Source organism: Eretmochelys imbricata, chromosome 5, assembly GCF_965152235.1.
Source record: "Eretmochelys imbricata isolate rEreImb1 chromosome 5, rEreImb1.hap1, whole genome shotgun sequence".
NCBI lineage: Eukaryota > Metazoa > Chordata > Testudines > Cheloniidae > Eretmochelys > Eretmochelys imbricata.
Window position 1 is genome coordinate 640,332 of NC_135576.1, and position 19,709 is coordinate 660,040.

Below are 19,709 nucleotides of genomic sequence, written 5' to 3' on the forward strand. Positions count from 1 at the left end.
TCCGTGACACCTGGTACCAGGCTCAGATGCTGCCCTAAGAGCATCTCTAAAATGGGACTCTGGCCCCGGTGGAACTGGACACCCTGCACAAAACAGCCTCCCCGTGCCGGGTTCCTCTGGAGCCTTACGCCTCCCGTGGAGGGTTTCAAGGGAGAACCACACAGAACTGAGCCCTGTTTTTCTGATGGAAAATGTTTGTTTGGCTTCTGGTGCCTAGATCTCAAGGTGGGTAGCGCCGGATGCTGGAGAGAAACGAAACCCAGGGCTGAGAGCGCTGGACAGGAACCTCCCGAGTGAGCGAAGGGCCGTTTAGCCGGGAAGGGCGTCTCCTTGGGGCTGTACACCGGCTGCTGCATTCTGTACCCCGGCCATGGGCAGGGAGCAAAGGAGCGACCCAGGGGGATGAACCTGCCAAGGGGTGTCCCAGGAAGGGCCCGGCTAACGGGAGAGAATCCGGCACCTCCCAGGGAATCCAGGGAGGGGCAGGTGGGACTCGCGGCTCAGCAACAGCTTCACCCCCAGGGCCAAGAGCGGTAAAAACACCAGAGACTCATTTGCCTCCCGTGCTAGAGCTTTACTGGGAAAGGAACTAAACTGCAGCATGGGGGGGTGGGGACAGCGATTCTGGGGGGGTCACCGGAGAGTGACGGGGAGGTGGAGACAGAGACGGGCGATTCTGCAGCCCAGCAAACAGCCCTGAGGCCGGGCGAGACGCTCTCGAGAGAGCCCAGGACAATCCCGGACAGGGGGCCAGGAGCCCTGGGGCTGCAGAGTGTGGTCACGGTGCTGCTGGGTCACCGGGCACCGTCGCTCCTCACGGATTCGCCCGCGTTCCGTCACTTGATCCGAGTGAAAATGTTTGTGCCGACCCTGCGGGGAAGCACGGAGCTGGAGTTACTGGCCCAGCACAGGCCTGCGCTTGAGGCTGCCCCATACATGGAGGTGGGGGGCAGGGACACAAGGTGCATTAATCTGAGATGGTAGAAGCCCAAAGAGGCACCTCCTCCAGGCTCCACTTCATGGGGGCACCCAGCCACCCAGCCCAGGGAGGCAGCGTGCCTGTGGGCACCCCGCACCGGCAGGGCCTCAGGGCCACCCAGCTGCATCCCGGGGGTGGGCAGGGGCTCTGGGGGCTGCTCATCCAGCCATCCCCTCCTGGGTGGGTCAGCAAGGCCATTCTTTGTGCTTTTCCCTGGCGACTGACTCGTCTACCCTGGGGATGCTGCCCCTCACAGGATGCCCACACCCCTGGTGGATTGCTCACCCATTAGCAAGTTCTTGGAGAAGCGTTGTGGGGATCACACACAGCCCTGGGGTGTGACAGGGCCCAGGGAACTCAGCAAACCTTCTGTGACATTATTGACATGAACTGTGACCGTATAGATCATTGTTGCTACCAAAGTCCTATAGTTGCACCAAATCTTGTACAAAGGAAGTCAAGTAAGGTGTCTATGAAAAGGTTATAATTTGCTGGTTATAATTTGGGCTGTCTGTATGTGTGTATCATTTTTGTATTTGAAGTTATGAATATTGGCTCTGTACTTGTATCGCAATGTGTTTGATTCTTAGTAGCATTAGTGAGGCATGTGGTCAGCTTCTTGAGAAAGGAATTTTCAGATTAAGTGGCCAGTCAAGAAACACTTAACTGACAATGGACCTTGGGAGACTCCAATCTACATATGGGAAGCCTTCCTGGGAACATTCAAGGCAGCATGTGAGCAATGGCTGCTCTACCTGTAAAGAACTGAGTCATGCATTGGACATGTGACTTGCCCATGTGACTCCAAACTCCACCTTGCTGCTGTGATTTTCCCTAGTAAGAACAAAGGGGTGTCCTTCTACAAGACAGAGGATATAAAAGGCCCTGGAAACCCCCCCATTGTGTCTTCAATCCTGCTTCTGACCTCTGGAAGAACTTTGCTACACTGAAGCTCTGAACAAAGGACTGAATGACCCAACCCAGCTGGGGATGTTCTCCAGAGACTTGATTTGAACCTGCCGTTTATTCCATCACTGCTACAAGCCTGAATCAAGAACTTTGCCATCACTGTATGTCATTGATTCCATTGAACCAATTCTAGCTCTCATCTATATTTCTTTCTTTTTATGAATAAACCTTTAGATTTTAGATTCGAAAGAATCACAGAATATCAGGATTGGAAGGGACCTCAGGAGGTCATCTAGTCCAACTCCCTGCTCAAAACAGGACCGATCCCCAATTAAATCATCCCAGCCAGGGCTTTGTCAAGCCTGACCTTAAAAACCTCTGAGGATGGAGATTCCACCACCTCCCTAGGTAATCCCTTCCAGTGCTTCACCACCCTCCTAGTGAAAAAGGTTTTCCTAATATCCAACCTAAATCTCCCCCACTGCAACTTGAGACCATTACTCCTCGTTCTGTCCTCTTCTACCACTGAGAACAGCCTAGAGCCATCCTCTTTGGAACCCCCTTTCAGGTAGTTGAAAGCAGCTATCAAATCCCCCCTCATTCTTCCCTTCCGCAGACTAAACAATCCCAGTTCCCTCAGCCTCTCCTCATAAGTCATGTGTTCCAGTCCCCTAATCATTTCTGTTGCCCTCCGCTGGACGTTTTCCAATTTTTCCACATCCTTCTTGTAGTGTGGGGCCCAAAACTGGACACAGTACTCCAGATGAGGCCTCACCAGTGTCGAATAGAGGGGAACGATCACGTCCCTCGATCTGCTGGCAATGCCCCTACTTATACATCCCAAAATGCCATTGGCCTTCTTGGCAACAAGGGCACACTGTTGACTCATATCCAGCTTCTCGTCCACTGTAACCCCTAGGTCCTTTTCTGCAGAACTACTGCCGAGCCATTCGGTCCCTAGTCTGTAGCGGTGCATGGGATTTTTCCGTCCTAAGTGCAGGACTCTGCACTTGTCCTTGTTGAACCTCATCAGATTTCTTTTGGCCCAATCCTCTAATTTGTCTAGGGCCCTCTGTATCCTATCCCCACCCTCCAGCGTATCTCCCTCTCCTCCCAGTTTAGTGTCATCTGCAAACTTCCTGAGGGTGCAATCCACACCATCCTCCAGGTCATTTATGAAGATATTGAACAAAACCGGCTCAAGGACCGACCCTTGGGGCACTCCACTTGATGCCGGCTGCCAACTAGACATGGAGCCATTGATCACTACCCGTTGAGCCCGACAATCTAGCCAGCTTTCTACCCACCTTATAGTGCATTCATCCAGCCCATACTTCTTTAACTTGCTGGCAAGAATAAAGGATTGGCAATAGCGTGATTTGTGGGTAAGATCTGACTTGTACATTGACCTGGGTCTGGGACTTGGTCCTTTGGGATCGAGGGAACCTTTGTTCTTTTACTGGGGTGTTGGTTTTCATAATCATTCGTCCCCATAACGAGGGGCACTGGTGGGGATACTGGGACACTGGAGTGTCTGAGGGAATTGCTTGTGTGATTTGTGGTTAGCCAGTGGGGTGAGACCAAAGTCCTCTCTGTTTGGCTGGTTCGGTTTGCCTTGGTGGGCAAAGGAACCCCAGCCTGGGGCTGTAACTGCCCTGCTCTAAGTGATTTGTCGTGAATTGGTACTCTCAGACGTGTCCTGCCAAAGGCCACATCGTTACACCTTCATCCTTCCCCAGCAAGATACACAGCTTCCTAGAATCCCAGGCCAGAAGGGACCATTGTGATTTGTGCCTGGCCCCCTGTACAGCACGGGCCCTAGGACTAGTCTGACCCCCTGCATAGCACAGGCCTTAGGGCTTCCCCCCTAAAATTCCTAGAGCACACGGTGGGTCCCCCAAGAGTTTGTGATTCTGGGCTGAGAACCCTGCCCTGCCCCACCTTATCCCACATGGGGTTCCCTGTATCCCCAGCACCACAGCCCCAGAGCCAGGCTCGGGATCCCAGCCCTCGGCACAGCGCCGAGCAGAGACGGGGCCAGGCCCTGCAGTCCCAGCTCTGCAGGCAGCACCTTCGCTCCTGGGCAGTCTGTGCCCCGTCACCCACCTGGTCGCTTCCCAGTCGGCACCGGGGGATCCGACCTCCTTGCGCAGCAGCCACGTGGTCTGCAGGGTCTCTTCTCCCTGGTCATCCGTGAAGCACTGGCCCACGAAGACGCTCACGGACTCTGGTGGAGACTCTGACAGGTGATAGAGTGACCAGGTCAGCGCTGCTCGCTCTGAGATCCCGGCACAGGGTCCCCAGACAGAGCCCGGAGCCCGAGGGAGTCTGCTGTGTGTCGCTGGGGCAGTGCCACGCACCTGCAATTGTCACACCCACTGGGTCCTCGGCAACATCTCCCCAAGGCTGGCTCCAGCCCCAGGGGAGGGTCAGAGCAGTGACCCATTCTTGGGGCAGCGGGCGGGGGGGGGACCAAGGAAGTTGGGGAGGGGACAGAGCACTGGGTGTGGAATGGGGAGAGGGAGAAGCAGCTGCCCAAAGGTGGAACCGGAGGTTTCTGCAGCAGCAAGCGATGTCAGCCTTCCCCTTTGGCATCACTGCCCCCCTAGCCCCGTGCCAGGTCAGCCCACGACAGGCCTTAATCACCCATCACAGCCCGGACCCCGAGCGGTGCGTCTGCAGAGACAGGCTCTGATTCTCACGTAACGGGACCCTGCACAAGCCTCCTTCTCCCTGTCTGCCCCCATACTGGGTGCCCCGCAAGCCAACACACCGGAGCAAAATACAAGGTGGGTCGCTCCCCCACCCTCAGTAACGGGCCTCCCTGCTGTTAACCCTCTGTGCCCACGCGGTTGGCCCAAGGCAGGGCCCTGCGGGTCGTTCAGCTCCGCAGGAGAAATGGGTCTTGGAGCCAGGTATCTCGGAGGCAAACACGGCAGGCAAGAGCAGCTTTGGATGAATGCACGATAAGGTGGGTAGAAAGTTGGCTAGATTGTCGGGCTCAACGGGTAGTGATCAATGGCTCCATGTCTAGTTGGCAGTCGGTATCAAGTGGAGTGCCCCAGGGGTCGGTCCTGGGGCCGGTTTTGTTCAATATCTTCATAAATGATCTGGAGGATGGTGTGGATTGCACTCTCAGCAAATTTGCGGATGATACTAAACTAGGAGGAGTGGTAGATACGCTGGAGGGCAGGGATAGGATACAGAGGGACCTAGACAAATTGGAGGATTGGGCCAAAAGAAATCTGATGAGGTTCAATAAGGATAAGTGCAGAGTCCTGCACTTAGGACGGAAGAACCCAATGCACAGCTACAGACTAGGGGCCGAATGGCTAGGCAGCAGTTCTGCGGAAAAGAACCTAGGGGTGACAGTGGACGAGAAGCTGGATATGAGTCAGCAGTGTGCCCTTGTTGCCAAGAAGGCCAATGGCATTTTGGGATGTATAAGTAGGGGCATAGCGAGCAGATCGAGGGACGTGATCGTTCCCCTCTATTCGACATTGGTGAGGCCTCATCTGGAGTACTGTGTCCAGTTTTGGGCCCCACACTACAAGAAGGATGTGGATAAATTGGAGAGAGTCCAGCGAAGGGCAACAAAAATGATTAGGGGTCTGGAACACGTGATTTATGAGGAGAGGCTGAGGGAACTGGGATTGTTTAGTCTGCGGAAGGGAAGAATGAGGGGGGATTTGATAGCTGCTTTCAACTACTGAGAGGTGGTTCCAGAGAGGATGGTTCTAGACTATTCTCAGTGGTAGAAGAGGACAGGACAAGGAATAATGGTCTCAAGTTGCAGTGGGGAAGGTTTAGGTTGGATATTAGGAAAAACTTTTTTACTAGGAGGGTGGTGAAATACTGGAATGCGTTACCTAGGGAGGTGGTAGAATCTCCTTCTTTAGAAGTTTTTAAGGTCAGGCTTGACAAAGCCCTGGCTGGGATGATTTAATTGGGGATTGGTCCTGTTTTGAGCAGGGGGTTGGACTAGATGACCTCCTGAGGTCCCTTCCAACCCTGATATTCTAGGATTCTATGATTTTGGCGCAGCTCCAAGCCCTGCCCAGCCAGCCCTGGGCCCCACAGCTCTCCCCATTGGCGCCGACTCCGGGCTGGGCTGTCCGGCTCGTCTCAGGGCCAGGCTCCCAGGGACTCGGGCTGCGCTGGCCACTGCCTTCTCGCTGCGTCTCTGCTCCTCCTGCCTGCCTGTCCCAGGCACAGAAACCTTCCCAAAGGACCCCCAGGGACCCCTCCGGCCCCGGGCCCGGGCGCGCCTGGCCATGGCGTGCAGGGGCCTCTCAGCCCCTGCCTCCAGAGGTATGGGAACTCGGGGTGCGGGGGCTGCCGCACCCCCTGACTGGACATGGTTTCCATTCTACGCGGGGTTTACAGCTTGGTTCAATGGCTCCCAGCCCCCCACTACACACATGGTTCCCGCCCCCCGGCCTGCCTCTCCCCATCGCCCCACGGGGAGCGCGGCGGCCACACCATCGGCTTCACACCCATTTAACCCACTCCAGACCAGTCGGGAGGTGCCGAGCTTCCCATCCCCGGACCCTCTCCCATCCCCCATCCAGTCAGCAGTCGGGGGGTGACTGGGATGCCTCCCGCCCCTCCCCCGGCCTGCAGGCCATTTCCAAACCCCACGGCTGCGCCCCCCACAACAACTCCAGGGTCCTGGGCGCCAACATCTAGTTTTCCCCGGGGGGGCTTTACTCCCACTCCGCCCCTCCCCCACAGCCCGAGCCTTGCCCCACCTCTTCCCACCCCCACTCTGCCCCTCCCACAGCCCGAGCCTTGCCCCGCCTCTTCCCACCCCCACTCTGCCCTTCCCCCACAGTCCGACCCTTGCCCCTGCTCTTCCCGCCCCCACTCTACCCCTCCCCCATGACCCCACCCTTCCTCTGCCTCTTCCCACCCCCACTTCACCTCTCCTGCAAGGCCCCACCCTCGCTCACCCACATGGCACCGTGGGCTTGGTGCCCCTGCTCGAAGCGCATCATAGAATATCAGGATTGGAAGGGACCTCAGGAGGTCACCTAGTCCAACCCCCTGCTCGAAGCAGGACCGATCCCCAATTAAATCATCCCAGCCAGGGCTTTGTCAAGCCAGGCCTTAAAAACCTCTAAGGAAGGAGATCCCACCACCTCCCTAGGTAACGCATTCCAGTGTTTCACCACCCTCCTAGTGAAAAAGTGTTTCCTAATATCCAACCTAAACCTTCCCCACTGCAACTTGAGACCATCACTCCTTGTCCTGTCATCTGCTACCACTGAGAACAGCCTAGAGCCATCCTCTTTGGAACCCCCTTTCAGGTAGTTGAAAGCAGCTGTCAAATCCCCCCTCATTCTTCTCTTCCGCAGACTAAACATCCCCAGTTCCCTCAGCCTCTCCTCATAAGTCATGTGTTCCAGTCCCCTAATCATTTTTGTTGCCCTCCGCTGGACTCTCTCCAATTTTTCCACATCCTTCTTGTAGTGTGGGGCCCAAAACTGGACACAGTACTCCAGATGGGGCCTCACCAATGTCGAATAGAGGGGAACAATCACGTCCCTCGATCTGCTGGCAATGCCCCTACTTATACATCCCAAAATGCCATTGGCCTTCTTGGCAACAAGGGCACACTGCTGACTCATATCCAGCTTCTCGTCCACTGTCACCCCTAGGTCCTTCTCTGCCGAACTGCTGCCGAGCCATTTGGTCCCTAGTCTGTAGCGGTGCATGGGATTCTTCCGTCCTAAGTGCAGGACTCTGCACTTGTCCTTGTTGAACCCCATCAGATTTCTTTTGGCCCAATCCTCTAATTTGTCTAGGGCCCTCTGTATCCCATCCCTGCCCTCCAGCATATCTCCCTCTCCCCCGCAAGCTTAGTGTCATCTGCAAACTTGCTGAGGGTGCAATCCACACCCTCCTCCAGATCATTAATAAAGATGTTGAACAAAACCGGCCCCAGGATTGACCCCTGGGGCACTCCCCTTGATACCAGCTGCCAACTAGACATCCACACGGCCCCTTGGGCCTGGGGCCCCCTACCCTATGCTCACGCACATGGCCCCCTGGACCTGAGGCTTCCTGCCCCACACTCACCCAGATAGTCCCCTGGGCCTGGTGTGCCCCCGGCTCCACGAGCAGCCACATGGCCCCTGGGGCTGGTGCCCCCTACCCCATGATCACCACATTTCTGTCCCCATTAAAATCCAGTTTTGCCTGCAGGGCATCCAGATGTCCGGCTACTCCCCTTCTCTCAAACCGCTGCCTCCGAGTCTGTCTTTCCTTAGTCTGGAAGCTCTTTAGGGCAGGACCACCCTGCCTTGCTCGCCTGACGAGTGCCCAGACGTGCACATGGGCTCTGGCGTAAACAAAAATACATTAAACAACCTCACTGAGCAGATGCAAAAACCTCATTGCCCCGTACTGCTTTGCTGAGAGTCCCTGAACCTGGGGATCGCCAGTGTAAAAGCATGAGGCTTTTGGTATAAGCCACTGCAGTAAGGATACGCCATATAAGACTATAATAGCATTAGAATGGCTAGACTGGGTCAGACCAAGGGTCCATCTAGCCCCGTGTCCCGTCTGCCGACAGTGGCCAGTGCCAGTGCCCAGAGGCAGTGAACAGAACAGGTGATCACCAGGTGATCCAACCCTGTCGTCGCCCATTCCCAGCTTCAGTGTGTATTACAGAAGAGAGATTTAAGGCACAATTTTGTTTATTAAAGGAAGTTTAAGGGTGACATTAGAAGCATGGTCTAAATCAGGACCACCTGTCTTCCACAATTCCACAACATGGAGTTCTCCCCTTGCTCCTCAATTATTACTATGTTTAATATTAAAATCGTGTCCCTAGCCCCTCTGGTAGCAGAGAGAACCTTGAAAACCTGGCCTGCGCATAGAGCAAATCTGCAGAACACCTGCAGCACCGGCTGAACGAAGGGGCCGTCCCAGTCCGGGCTCCACGGATTCCAGCTGCAGAAGCTGATACTTTTGCCATGGAAATTCACTATTGTGCTACACCAACCCGTTTCCTGTCTCCCTGCCCTGCCTGCAGTATCCTCCTGCTCCCCCAGTAGGAGTCAACTGGACTTCAAGGCTGGGGGAAGGAGGTTTTGAGCTGGGCCACCTGAAGACAACTTCCAAGTAGTTGTGGAAAGTAAGCGTGACAACCTCCCTCTGGGCACTGAACCCAGGATCTCCCCAGTTAACGCACAACACCTTACAGTGTGAGCTGCAAAGCTAGTGTCTGTAACGGACTCACATCCTCCGTGGCTTGAGCATCGACGAGGACATGTAACACACTGGTCAGTGGATTACATGAGCATCACAAAGTTTCCATCAATGAGTATTTTCCATTGCGAGCTGTAGCTGGATGTGTCTGGCATGGGAGGGAATTCCATGGAGACAGAGATCCCCACCCTGAGCCTTCCCTGCGGGTCCTTCTCTCCAGACCAGTCTGCTTCCACTCTCCATGCCTTCACTTAAAGTTTGGTTTGACCATCACTCACCTCCTCCCAGCCTAAGCCTGGACCGCCATGCACTGTGCCTTCCAGGCCTACCTTCAGAGACCACCACAAGTGGTTCCAGGCCTCTCACTGACTGAGGAACAGGCTTTCCTTGTACACTGTCCTGACCTCCTCAGCCCCAGGGTACCCGAGTCATCAGCCCTCCCCAAGACTGGGGCATGAGACCTCCAGGTTTTTCAGGCCCCCGTCAGATCATGCTTACCCCAGCTCCACCTGGCCAGCACCGAGGCAGTGGAGGCTACACACCTGAGAACTGCCACTTCACCGTGAACCCGAAGGTTGGCTGCTCCTTCTGGTTGGCATTGTGCTGGACTCCATGCAGGGGCGATGACAGGATATCAGCCTTGGGGGCCATTGCCACAGAGTGGTATGAACCCGAGAACGCTCCAGCCTTGCTGAGTTCAGATATAACCATCCTGCAGCCCAGGCTGCTCTTCCATGATCCGGACAGGACACACTGAAAAGAGAGGGATGCAGTTAGCAGGAACGGGACCCCACACAGCACTGCGGGTCCGATGCTCAGCCGAGGCTATGACCCTGCCAGTCCGGAACGCAGGGCACAGACCGCTCAAACCGGAGATGAACAACGAAGTCTTGGTGTGTGCTCTGCTTCCTGAGCTCTCCAGGGAAGCCCCTTCCCTCCCTCTGTGACCCCTCCCCACTTGTCTCTGGGTTTTTCAGGCTGGGGATTCCACCAGAAATGCAACTAACTGAATAAATCCTAAACCATATGTCACGAAGTGTGGGGGAGACAAGGCCCTGCACCCCCAACTTCCTGCGATTCACCATGACTCTCAGCCAGCCAGTAAAACAGAAGGTTTATGAGACAACAGGAACACAGTCCAAAACAGAGCTTGTAGTTATAGAAAACAGGACCCCCTCAGTCAGGCCCATCTTGGGGGGCAGGGAGGCCAGACCACTGTTCTGGGCCTCCCTCTCTTTCCCCAGCCAGCTCCAAACTGAAACCCCCTCCAGCCATCTCACCCAGCCTCCCCCCAGCCCCTCCTCCAGCCTTTGTCCAGTTTCCCGGGCAGAAGGTGTCACCTGGCCCCAATCCCCCTCCTGGCTCAGGTTACATGCTCAGGTATCGTGCCTCCAGTGAAGTCACACCCTGATATCCCACCACCATCCAGCACCAATGCAGACAGTCCCAGTAAAACTCCCACACAACATTCCCAGGTCAATACGCTCCACTCCCTGCTCCATCACATCATAAACACAGAACTGGGGACCTCCTCTGCTCCTGGGAGGTCCTTTGCTTTCTCCCTCCTAACCCATAGGGTGGGGGGAGCTGTCCTCCATTCCCTTGCCACCTGGGCCCTCTCCCCACAGGCTGAGGAGCTTACTGAAGCAGGAGAGAGGAGGCAGCTGCACCCCAGAGAGCAGTGGGGCCCAGGCTGGGTGAGGGTCCTGGAGAGCAGACAGGCCCCATGGCGCTCGTACTGTAATGGGATGCTAAGGTGTATCACGCTGTTTGGCCACGAGGTGGCGCTGTGTGGCACACACTTTATTTAAGCCACCGTGGGCCATCCCCAGCAGACCATTAAAGGATCTGAGAGCGAACACTCCGGCTGTGTATCGCGCTCAGACGGAAGCTCTGTAGCCAGCCCGCATCTGGGACAGGCAGACGACAGTGCTGGCTCCTCTTCCCATTCCCAGCTGCTCTTCAGGGCCCAGTGAAGCCCCCTGGATGGAGCGCACCCCTGTATTCACATCCTACACACCCCTGCAAAATCTTGGTACACAATGTGCTGTGTGAGCTATCGTCTGAAAACCAAGAATGCACTGGCCAATAGTATCAGGGCGAAATGTGTGTAGCAACATTACATGTAAAGAGATAACATACGCAGAAATCGTGACGGAAGTATGTTCACCAGAGAAGTCTGGGGCGGGGGTGAACCTGTTTCTCAAAGACAAAGGACAAGGTGACACATCTGGCTAGGTGCCATCAAAGCCGATGGGCCATCACCTGTCAAGTGTCCATTCCTTGGCAAGGGAGGGAGGCAGGAACAAACAGTTCTGCATCTTAGCAAACAACAGCAGGGAACCTCTTTCACCACCAGACTCCTTGACTCCAACCTCACATCAGGAATGAACTTTATCAAGGGGTATCCCTTGGGAAAATGCATTTCAAAGGGAAAAGGAAAACAGCCGTTGGACTTTGGGAGCAGATCCAGTCTGAGAATTTGGTCAGCAATGATATGGAAACATGTTCTAAGGGAACCTCACCTTGAACCGAGTCAAGTTAGTTAAATTTACTACGAGGAAGTGTTTTACCATTATGTCTCTTGTAGCCATTTCTGACTTTAATGCCTTACACTTGTACTCCCTTAAAACCTGCCTCCTTGTAGTTAAATAAACTTGTTTTATTCTTTAATCAGAATGAATCCAGTGTGTGGATAGCTCCATTTAGGGTAGCAAACTATTGCCTATTCCAGGGGTCAGCAACCTATGGCCCGCGAGGTGATTTTCAGTGGCACTCTGCTGCCAGTCTGGGGTTCCGTCTGCCGGCCCCTTGCCAGCCGGGGTCCTCGCGGCCGGCCCGCTCAGCCCGCTGCCTGCCTGGGGACATTGAAAAACTCAGCAAGAAAAAGCAAGGGCAAGGATCACACTAAACTGATAAGATCAGCATTTTAATTTAATTTTAAATGAAGCTTCTTAAACATTTTTAAAACCTTATTTACTTTACATGCAACAATAGTTTAATTATATAATATAGACTTATAGAGCGAGACCTTCTAAAAACGTTTACATTTATTACTGGCATGCAAAATCTTAAATTACAGTGAATAAATGAAGACTTGGCACACCACTTCTGAAAGGTTGCTGATCCCTGGTCTATTCATTCCCTTAGAAGGGCAACAGACCTCCTATATCTGGACTGCCCAGGAGTGGGCTGGACAGTACAGAACACACATTTGGGGGGAAAATCCAGGACTGGGAGTGTGTTGGGGTCATACGGAGAGTGGTAACCCAGGCTGGTGGAAGCCGGAGCGTGACTGGAGTGCTGCTGGCAGGCTGCACCTACACACAGACACTCAGGTGTGACCTGCTGCCTGAAGGCTTCTTGTGAGCAGCCCAGCTGGGAGCTGCAGCAGCAAAGCATTGGGAGGCACACAAGTTTGCAGGGGAGGGGGTGACAGCCCCTCACTGGTCTGGACTGCACCCTGAGTGTCATTACCCCCTGCCCCCTGGCACTGATACACAAGAGGATGGGGAGAGGACAGAGAAGACACCACTGACTTGGCAGCTGTCTGCAGGAGTGGAAACCTGCAGAGGAGCAGGGTGGGCAGCATGGACTCAGCCCAGGGGAAGGGCCTCATGGCCCCCTCTCTGATCTTTCCAGCCATGGACGCAACGTTTCTAGTGGCCGCTGTGTCTGATGCAGGCCTGATGAGCTCCCTGCTTTGTCCATCAAAGAACCTTCAATGCAGCTTCCTTTGCCAGAGAAAGCGGCTCTGCAGATGCCCCTGTGTGGCTGCCACAACAGCTTGTGCTTTACTCACATTCAGGCACTGCACTTCTCCTCCCAGAGCAGCCAAAAGCTCTCCAGAAGCTACCGCCTCACCAGGGGATCGGATCCTCACATGCCAGCATGAACGTAGCCTCACACCCTGGTGGGGTAGAGACATGCGTGCTTCTGCCAATTCATGGAGCTGAGTGACTTGCCAAGGTCACACAGGAAGTCTGCCACAGGGCTGGAAGCTCCGAACCCCACGATCATCCATCCCCCAAAGGGAGCTGTGAGCACCTGCCTCTCTGCAAATCAGGCCCTTCTTTTTAGGGGCCTGATTCTGACATCACGCTGGAGGGGATCAGGCGCCACTCCACTGAGATCACTGGACTTATACTGGGGTGAAACCAGAATGAGATCAGGATCAGCCTCTTGGGTACCATGGCAATGAGATGAGATGGTTAGACAGAGTCCAGCTGCTTTCCTGCAATGTGGGATGGAGCTGCAAAATACCTACTGACCCCCAATCACAACACTTAAGCTAGACAAAAAGATGTGTCTTTAAAACAGGTTGGCTGACATGTTTTACCTGGCAAGTCTTAGAACCCTAGTGTAGACAAGGCCAGTTGTAGTTTAAGTATTAGTTGGGAGCCTCGGCTACAACATAACCAGCTAACATGTGTTAAAATACAACTCATCTTGCTTACAGCTGGGTTTTTAAAATGTTACTTAAAACATTAGCAACCTGTTTTTGAGAACCTGCTCTTTTCCATTTCCCGGCCGTCGAACCACCGGGCCCTTCCTTCCCGAGAGCAGACAAGGGATTGTCACCCAATGAGATATTGCTGGGTCCTGCCAGTCGGCTGGTATAACTTGGGTAATGGGAGGGGTGGGGAAAGCTCAGCTGGGGGTAAGGAGCAGAGCTACACTTAGCATCCTGCTTTGTAAACTGTCATCTTGGTGGTGATGGGGGCCTTCAGCTACCCAGAGACCTGTTAGGAAAATAACACTGCAGGGCACAGATTATCCAAAAAGTTCTTGGAATGTATTGGAGACAATTTTTTAGTTCACAAGGTGGAGAAAGCTACTAGGGGAGAGGCTGTTCTAGATCGGGGGAGTTCTGGATGATTGGAAAAAGGCAAATAGAGTGCTCATATTTAAAAAAGGGAAGAAAGAGAACCTGGGGAACTACAGACCAGTCAGCCTCACTTCAGTCCCTGGCAAAATCATGGAGCAGGTCCTCAAGGAATCCATTTGGAAGCACTTGGAGGAGAGGAAGGTGATCAGGAACAGTCAACATGGATTCACCAAGGGCAAGTCATGCCTGACCAACCTGATTGCCTTCTATGATGATATAAGTGGCTCTGTGGATATGGGGAAAGCGGTGGATGTGATACATCTTGACTTTAGCAAAGTTTTTGATACTGTCTCCCACAGTATTCTTGCCAGCAAGTTAAAGAAGTATGAGCTGGATGAATGGACTATAAGGTGGATAGAAAGCTGGCTAGATTGTCGGGCTCAAAGGGGAGTGATCAACGGCTCAATGTCTAGTTGGCAGCCGGTATCAAGCAGAGTGCCCCAAGGGTCGGTCCTGGGGCTTGTTTTGTTCAACATCTTTAGTAATGATCTGGATGGTGGGATGGATTGCACCCTCAGCAAGTTCGCTGTTGACATTAAGCTGGGGGGAGAGGTCAGTACGATGGAGGGTAGGGATAGGGTCCAGAGTGACATAAACAAATTGGAGGATTGGGCCAAAAGAAATCTGATGAGGATCAACAAGGACAAGTGCAGAGTCCTGCACTTAGGAAGGAAGAATCCCATGCACCGCTACAGACTAGGGACCGAATGGCTCGGCAGCAGTTCTGCAGAAAAGGACCTGGGGATTACAGTGGACAAGAAGCTGGATAGAAGTCAGCAGTGTGCCCTTGTTACCAAGAAGACCAATGGCATGTTGGGCTGTATTAGTAGGGGCATTGCCAGCAGGTCAAGAGAAGTGATCGTTCCCCTCTATTCGACACTGGTGAGGCCTCATCTGGAGTACTGTGTCCAGTTTTCCCACTACAGACGGGATGTGGACAAATTGGAGAGAGTCCAGCGGAGGGCAATGAAAATGATTAGGGGGCTGGGGCACATGACTTATGAGGGGAGGCTGAGGGAACTGAGGTTATTTAGTCTGCAGAAGAGAAGAATAAGGGGGGATTTGAGAGCAGCCTTCAACTACGTGAAGGGGGGTTCCAAAGGGGATGGAGCTCGGCTGTTCTCAGTGGTGGCAGATGACAGAACAAGGAGTAATGGTCTCACGTTGCAGTGGGGGAGGTTTAGGTTGGATATTAGGAAAAACTTTTTCACTAGGAGGGTGGTGAAACACTGGAAGGGGTTACCTAGGGAGGTGGTGGAATCTCCATCTTTAGAGGTTTTTAAGGCCTGGCTTGACAAAGCCCTGGCTGGGATGATTTAGTTGGGGTAGGTCCTGCTTTGAGCAGGGAATTGGTCTAGATGACCTCCTGAGGTCTCTTCCAACCCTAATATTCTGTGATTCTATGATTTAATTTTGACAAACAAGGAGGAACAGATTGAGAATTTGAAAGTGGAAGGCAGCTTGGGTGAAAGTGATCAAGAAATGAGAGAGTTTGTGATTCTAAAGAACGGTAGGAGGGAAAACAACAGAACCAAGATAATGGATTTCAAGAAGGCAGACTTTAGCAAATTCAGGGAATTGGTAGGTAAGATCCCATGGGAAGCAAGTCTAAGGGGTAAAACAGTTCAAGAGAGTTGGCAGTTTTTCTAGGAGACATTATTAAGGTCACAAGAGCAAACTATCCCATTGCGTAGGAAATATAGGAAGTATGGCAAGAGACCACCCTGGCTTAACCAGGAGATCTTCAATGACCTGAAACTCAAAAAAGAGTCCTACAAAAAGTGGAAACTAGGTCAAATTACAAAGGATGAATATAAAAAAATAACCCAAGTATGTAGGGAGAGAATTAGAAATGCCAAGGCACAAAATGAGATTAAACTACCTAGAGACATAAAGGGTAACAAAAAAACATTCTACAAATGCATCAAAAGCAAGACGAAGACCAAGGACAGAGGAGGCCTGGGTGGAAAACAATAACAGAAAATGTGGAAATGCAGAAGTGCTAAATGACTTTTTTGTTTCAGTTTTCACCAAAAAGGTTAGGAGTGATTCAATATGTAACATAGCGAATGCCAGTGAAAATGGGATAGGATCAGAGGCTAAAATAGAGAGAAAAAGTTAAAAATTACTTAGCTAAGTTAGATGTCTTCAAGTCCCCAGGGCCTGATGAAATACATCCTAGAATACTCAAGCAGCTGACTGAGGAGATATCTGAACCATTAGCAATTATCTTTGAAAAGTCATGGGAGACGGGAGAAGTTCCAGAGGACTGGAAAAGGGCAAATCTAGTGCCCACCTATAAAAAGGGGAATAAGGACAACCCAGGGGATTACAGACCAGTCAGCTTAACTTCAGCATCCTGAAATATAATGGAGCAAATAATTAAGCAATCAATATGCAAACATCTAGAAGATAATAAGGTGACAAGTTACAGTCAGTGTGTATCTGTCAAGAACAAATCATGTCATACCAACCTGAGAGCTTTCTTTGACAGGGTAACAAGTCTTGTAGATGGGGGGAAGCAGTAGACGTGGTATATCTTGACTTTAGTAAAGCTTTTGATACTGTCTCGCATGACCTTCTCATAAACAAATTAGGGAAATGCAACCTAGATGGAGCTACTGTAAGGTGGGTGCAAAACTGGTTGGAAAACCATTTCCAGAGAGTAGTTATCAGTGGTTCACAGTCATGCTGGAAGAGCATAACGAGTGGGGTCCCACGGGGATCAGTTCTGGGTATGGTTCTGTTCCATATCTTCATCAATGATGTAGATAATGGCATAGAGAGTATACATATAAAGTCTGCGAACGACCCAGCTGGGAGGGGTTGCAAGTGCTTTGGAGGATAGGATTAAAATTCAGAATGATCTGGACAAACTGGAGAAATGGTCTGAAGTAAATAGGATGAAATTCAATAAGGACAAATGCAAAGTACTCCACTTAGGAAGGAACAATCAGTTGCACACACACAGAATGGGAAATGACTGCCTAGGAAGGAGCACTACGGAAAGGGATCTGGGGGTCACAGTGGATCACAAGCTAAATGAGTCAACAGTATAACACTATTGCAAAAAAAGCAAACCTCATTCTGGGCTGTATTAGCAGGAGTGTTGTAAGCAAGACACGAGAAGTAATTCTTCCGCTCTACTCCGGGCTGATTAGGCCTCAACCGGGGTATTGTGTCCAGTTCTGGGTTCCACATTTCAGGAAAGAGGTGGACTCATTGGGGAAAGTACAGATTAGAGCAACAAACATGATTCAAGGTCTAGAAAACAAGACCTATGAGGAAAGGTTAAACAAAACCAATTTTTTTACCCTGGAGAAGAGAAGGCGGGGGGTGGGGGAGGAGACATGATGACAGTTTTCAAGTACATAAAGGGTTGTTACAAGGAGGAGGGAGAAAAATTGTTGTTCTTAACCTCTGAGGACAGGACAAGAAGCAATGGGCTTAAATTGCAGCAAGGGCAGTTTAGGTTGGACATTAGGAAAAACTTCCTAACTGTCAGGGTGGTTAAGCACTGGAATAAATCATCTAGGGAGGTTGTGGAATCTCTGTCAGTGGAGATTTTTAAGAGCAGGCTGGACAAACACCTGTCAGGGATGGGCTAGAATCGATAATACTTAGTCCTGCCCTGATTGCAGGGGGCTGGACTAGAGACCTCTGGAGAGCTCTTCCAGTCCTAAGATTCTATGATCTACCAGATGTGATGGGACCCCCCAATAATAATAACGCTTCCAGGGTGTCACGGAGTGTGGGGGAGTCCAGGCCCTGCAGCCCCCTTCCTGGGATTCACTGAGACTCTCAGCCAGCCAGTAAAACAGAAGGTTTATTGGACAACAGGAACACAGTCCAAAACAGAGCTTGTGGGCACACCCAGGTCAAGAAATCAAGTCCTTCTGGGGGAGCAGGGAGCTTAGACCCCAGCCCTGGGGTTCCCTGTGTTCCTCCACCCAGCCCCAAACTGAAACTAAAACCCCCCAGCAGGCTCCCTCCTGCAGCCTCCATCCACATTCCTGGGCAGAGGTGTTACCTCCCCCACCCCCTCCTGGCTCAGGTGACAGGCTCTCAGGTCTCCCCTCCCCAGGGCACATTCCCAGGTCAACACTCCCCCCTCCCTGCTGCGTCACATCATCACACAGGGCTCCTCCCATCTGTTCCCCAGTTTGCTAGGGACAGCCTGGTGGGCTTTATTTTCTGCAGCCCAAATGAGCCCTTCATGTGGCTTGCTGCTCCCGGCTCCATCACTCCTATGGGGTTGGGGAGATTTACAATGAAATAACCCCTGGAGCTGTTCCTGTCCCTGCCCTTTATGGGAGACAGAATCTCCCTCGCTGTAACAAACATTCGCAAAAAGAAAAGGAGTACTTGTGGCACCTTAGAGACTAACCAATTTATTTGAGCATGAGCTTTCGTGAGCTACAGCTCACTTCATCGGTTCATCACTTCAACCGATGAAGTGAGCTGTAGCTCACGAAAGCTCATGCTCAAATAAATTGGTTAGTCTCTAAGGTGCCACAAGTACTCCTTTTCTTTTTGCGAATACAGACTAACACGGCTGTTACTCTGAAACCTGTAACAAACATTGTGGCTTTACAGCCAGAGCGAAATCCCTGCAGGGGGAAAGGCCCCACCCCCTCTTCACCTCCCGCAATAGTCCCGAGCTCTCACTCCTGCCTGCCCACAGCAGGAACCCCCTACATGAGCCTGATCCATCAGACAGTCAGCCCCCAGCCCCCTCAGCCCCTTGCCCTGCCCCACCCTGAGATACCCCAGAGTGAGCACCCAGCCTCCTCGGCCCCTCACCACGCCCTGTCCTGAGACAGCCCAGAGCGAGCGCCCAGCCCCCTCGGCCCCTCACCCTGCCCAGTCTGCCCCATACCTTTCTCTCTGAAGAGGTGCCAACAGTCACCAGAGCCAGGACGAGGAGCAGGGAGAAGCCGATTTTCCCCATCGTCACTTGGAGTAGAAGCCACCTGCAGAAGCCAATTGAGTCTCCCCAGCACTTAGTCTGGGGCCACCAGTCAGGCCCCGTCTTTATATCCCCTCGCAGCAGGCAGGGGCTGCAACCTGAGCTGTGCTGGTTCTCTCCTTGCTGGCAGTTCCCAGAAGCGAGCGGGCACTTCGGTTATTTTGTTTATGTCTCACTGACATTCAATCTCCAGCCCCAGCTGCTGGCAGGGCCAGCAGGATAAAATGAAAAGAAGGGACGTGTGACCTGGGCAGTGATGTGAGGAGTGCAGTCAGTGACCAGCTATAGATAGATCCCAGCACACGGGAGAGCTGGACAGAGACCAGCAGGGCCATTGGCCTGCAGTGACAGGTGGAAAGGTGCCTGGCTCTGAGGGCTGTGCCTGCCATGGCTCATGGGGTGTGTGAGGGCACATTGCCCCGGGTTGGTGAGAGAGGTGATGGCAGGACAAAGGTTCTCCGTGTGCCATGCATGGCAGAGCAGGGGCAAGGCGGGAGCTGGAGTCTGTTAGCAGTCAAGATCCGGAGCCTCTGAATGGTCACTAACTCCAGCAGAAATAATGACGTCTGATGTCAGCCAGCAGCAGCCCCTGCCTCCCGGACAGGTGGTAACGAGTGATCCGGGTGCTGCATCAACCAGGCCAGGTACTAACAAGCTGCAACAGGACTTTATTTTTGAAGTGGAAACCTCTTTACCAAGCTGCTGCTGCACCCTCGGTAGCTTTCTCCCAGCCTCTCAACTCCTCCCTG

The 19,709-nt window shown here is 52.7% G+C and overlaps 1 protein-coding gene across 1 annotated transcript; it reads right to left on the reverse strand.

Moving 5' to 3' along the window:
• Window positions 1-553: 553 nt before the first annotated feature.
• Window positions 554-18,942, reverse strand: LOC144265430 (avidin-like). The gene is made up of 4 exons (XM_077818067.1): window positions 18,871-18,942; window positions 9,646-9,856; window positions 3,995-4,115; window positions 554-870 (listed from the first exon to the last, which is right to left on the reverse strand). Exons 1-4 carry the CDS (start codon window positions 18,940-18,942, stop codon window positions 837-839), a joined length of 438 nt encoding a protein of 145 aa, XP_077674193.1. The 3' UTR covers window positions 554-836.
• Window positions 18,943-19,709: the final 767 nt, after the last annotated feature.

Bases quoted from the DNA above. Each gene is read 5' to 3' on its own strand.
- LOC144265430 (XM_077818067.1), bottom strand. From the start codon at position 18,942: ATGGGGAAAATCGGCTTCTCCCTGCTCCTCGTCCTGGCTCTGGTGACT. The intron at 4,116-9,645 runs GTGTGTAGCCTC...AGTCTCCACCAG, and splicing joins GGTGAAGTGGCAGTTCTCAG to AGTCCGTGAGCGTCTTCGTG. The intron at 871-3,994 runs GTGGGTGACGGG...GCTTCCCCGCAG, and splicing joins GCCGACTGGGAAGCGACCAG to GGTCGGCACAAACATTTTCA.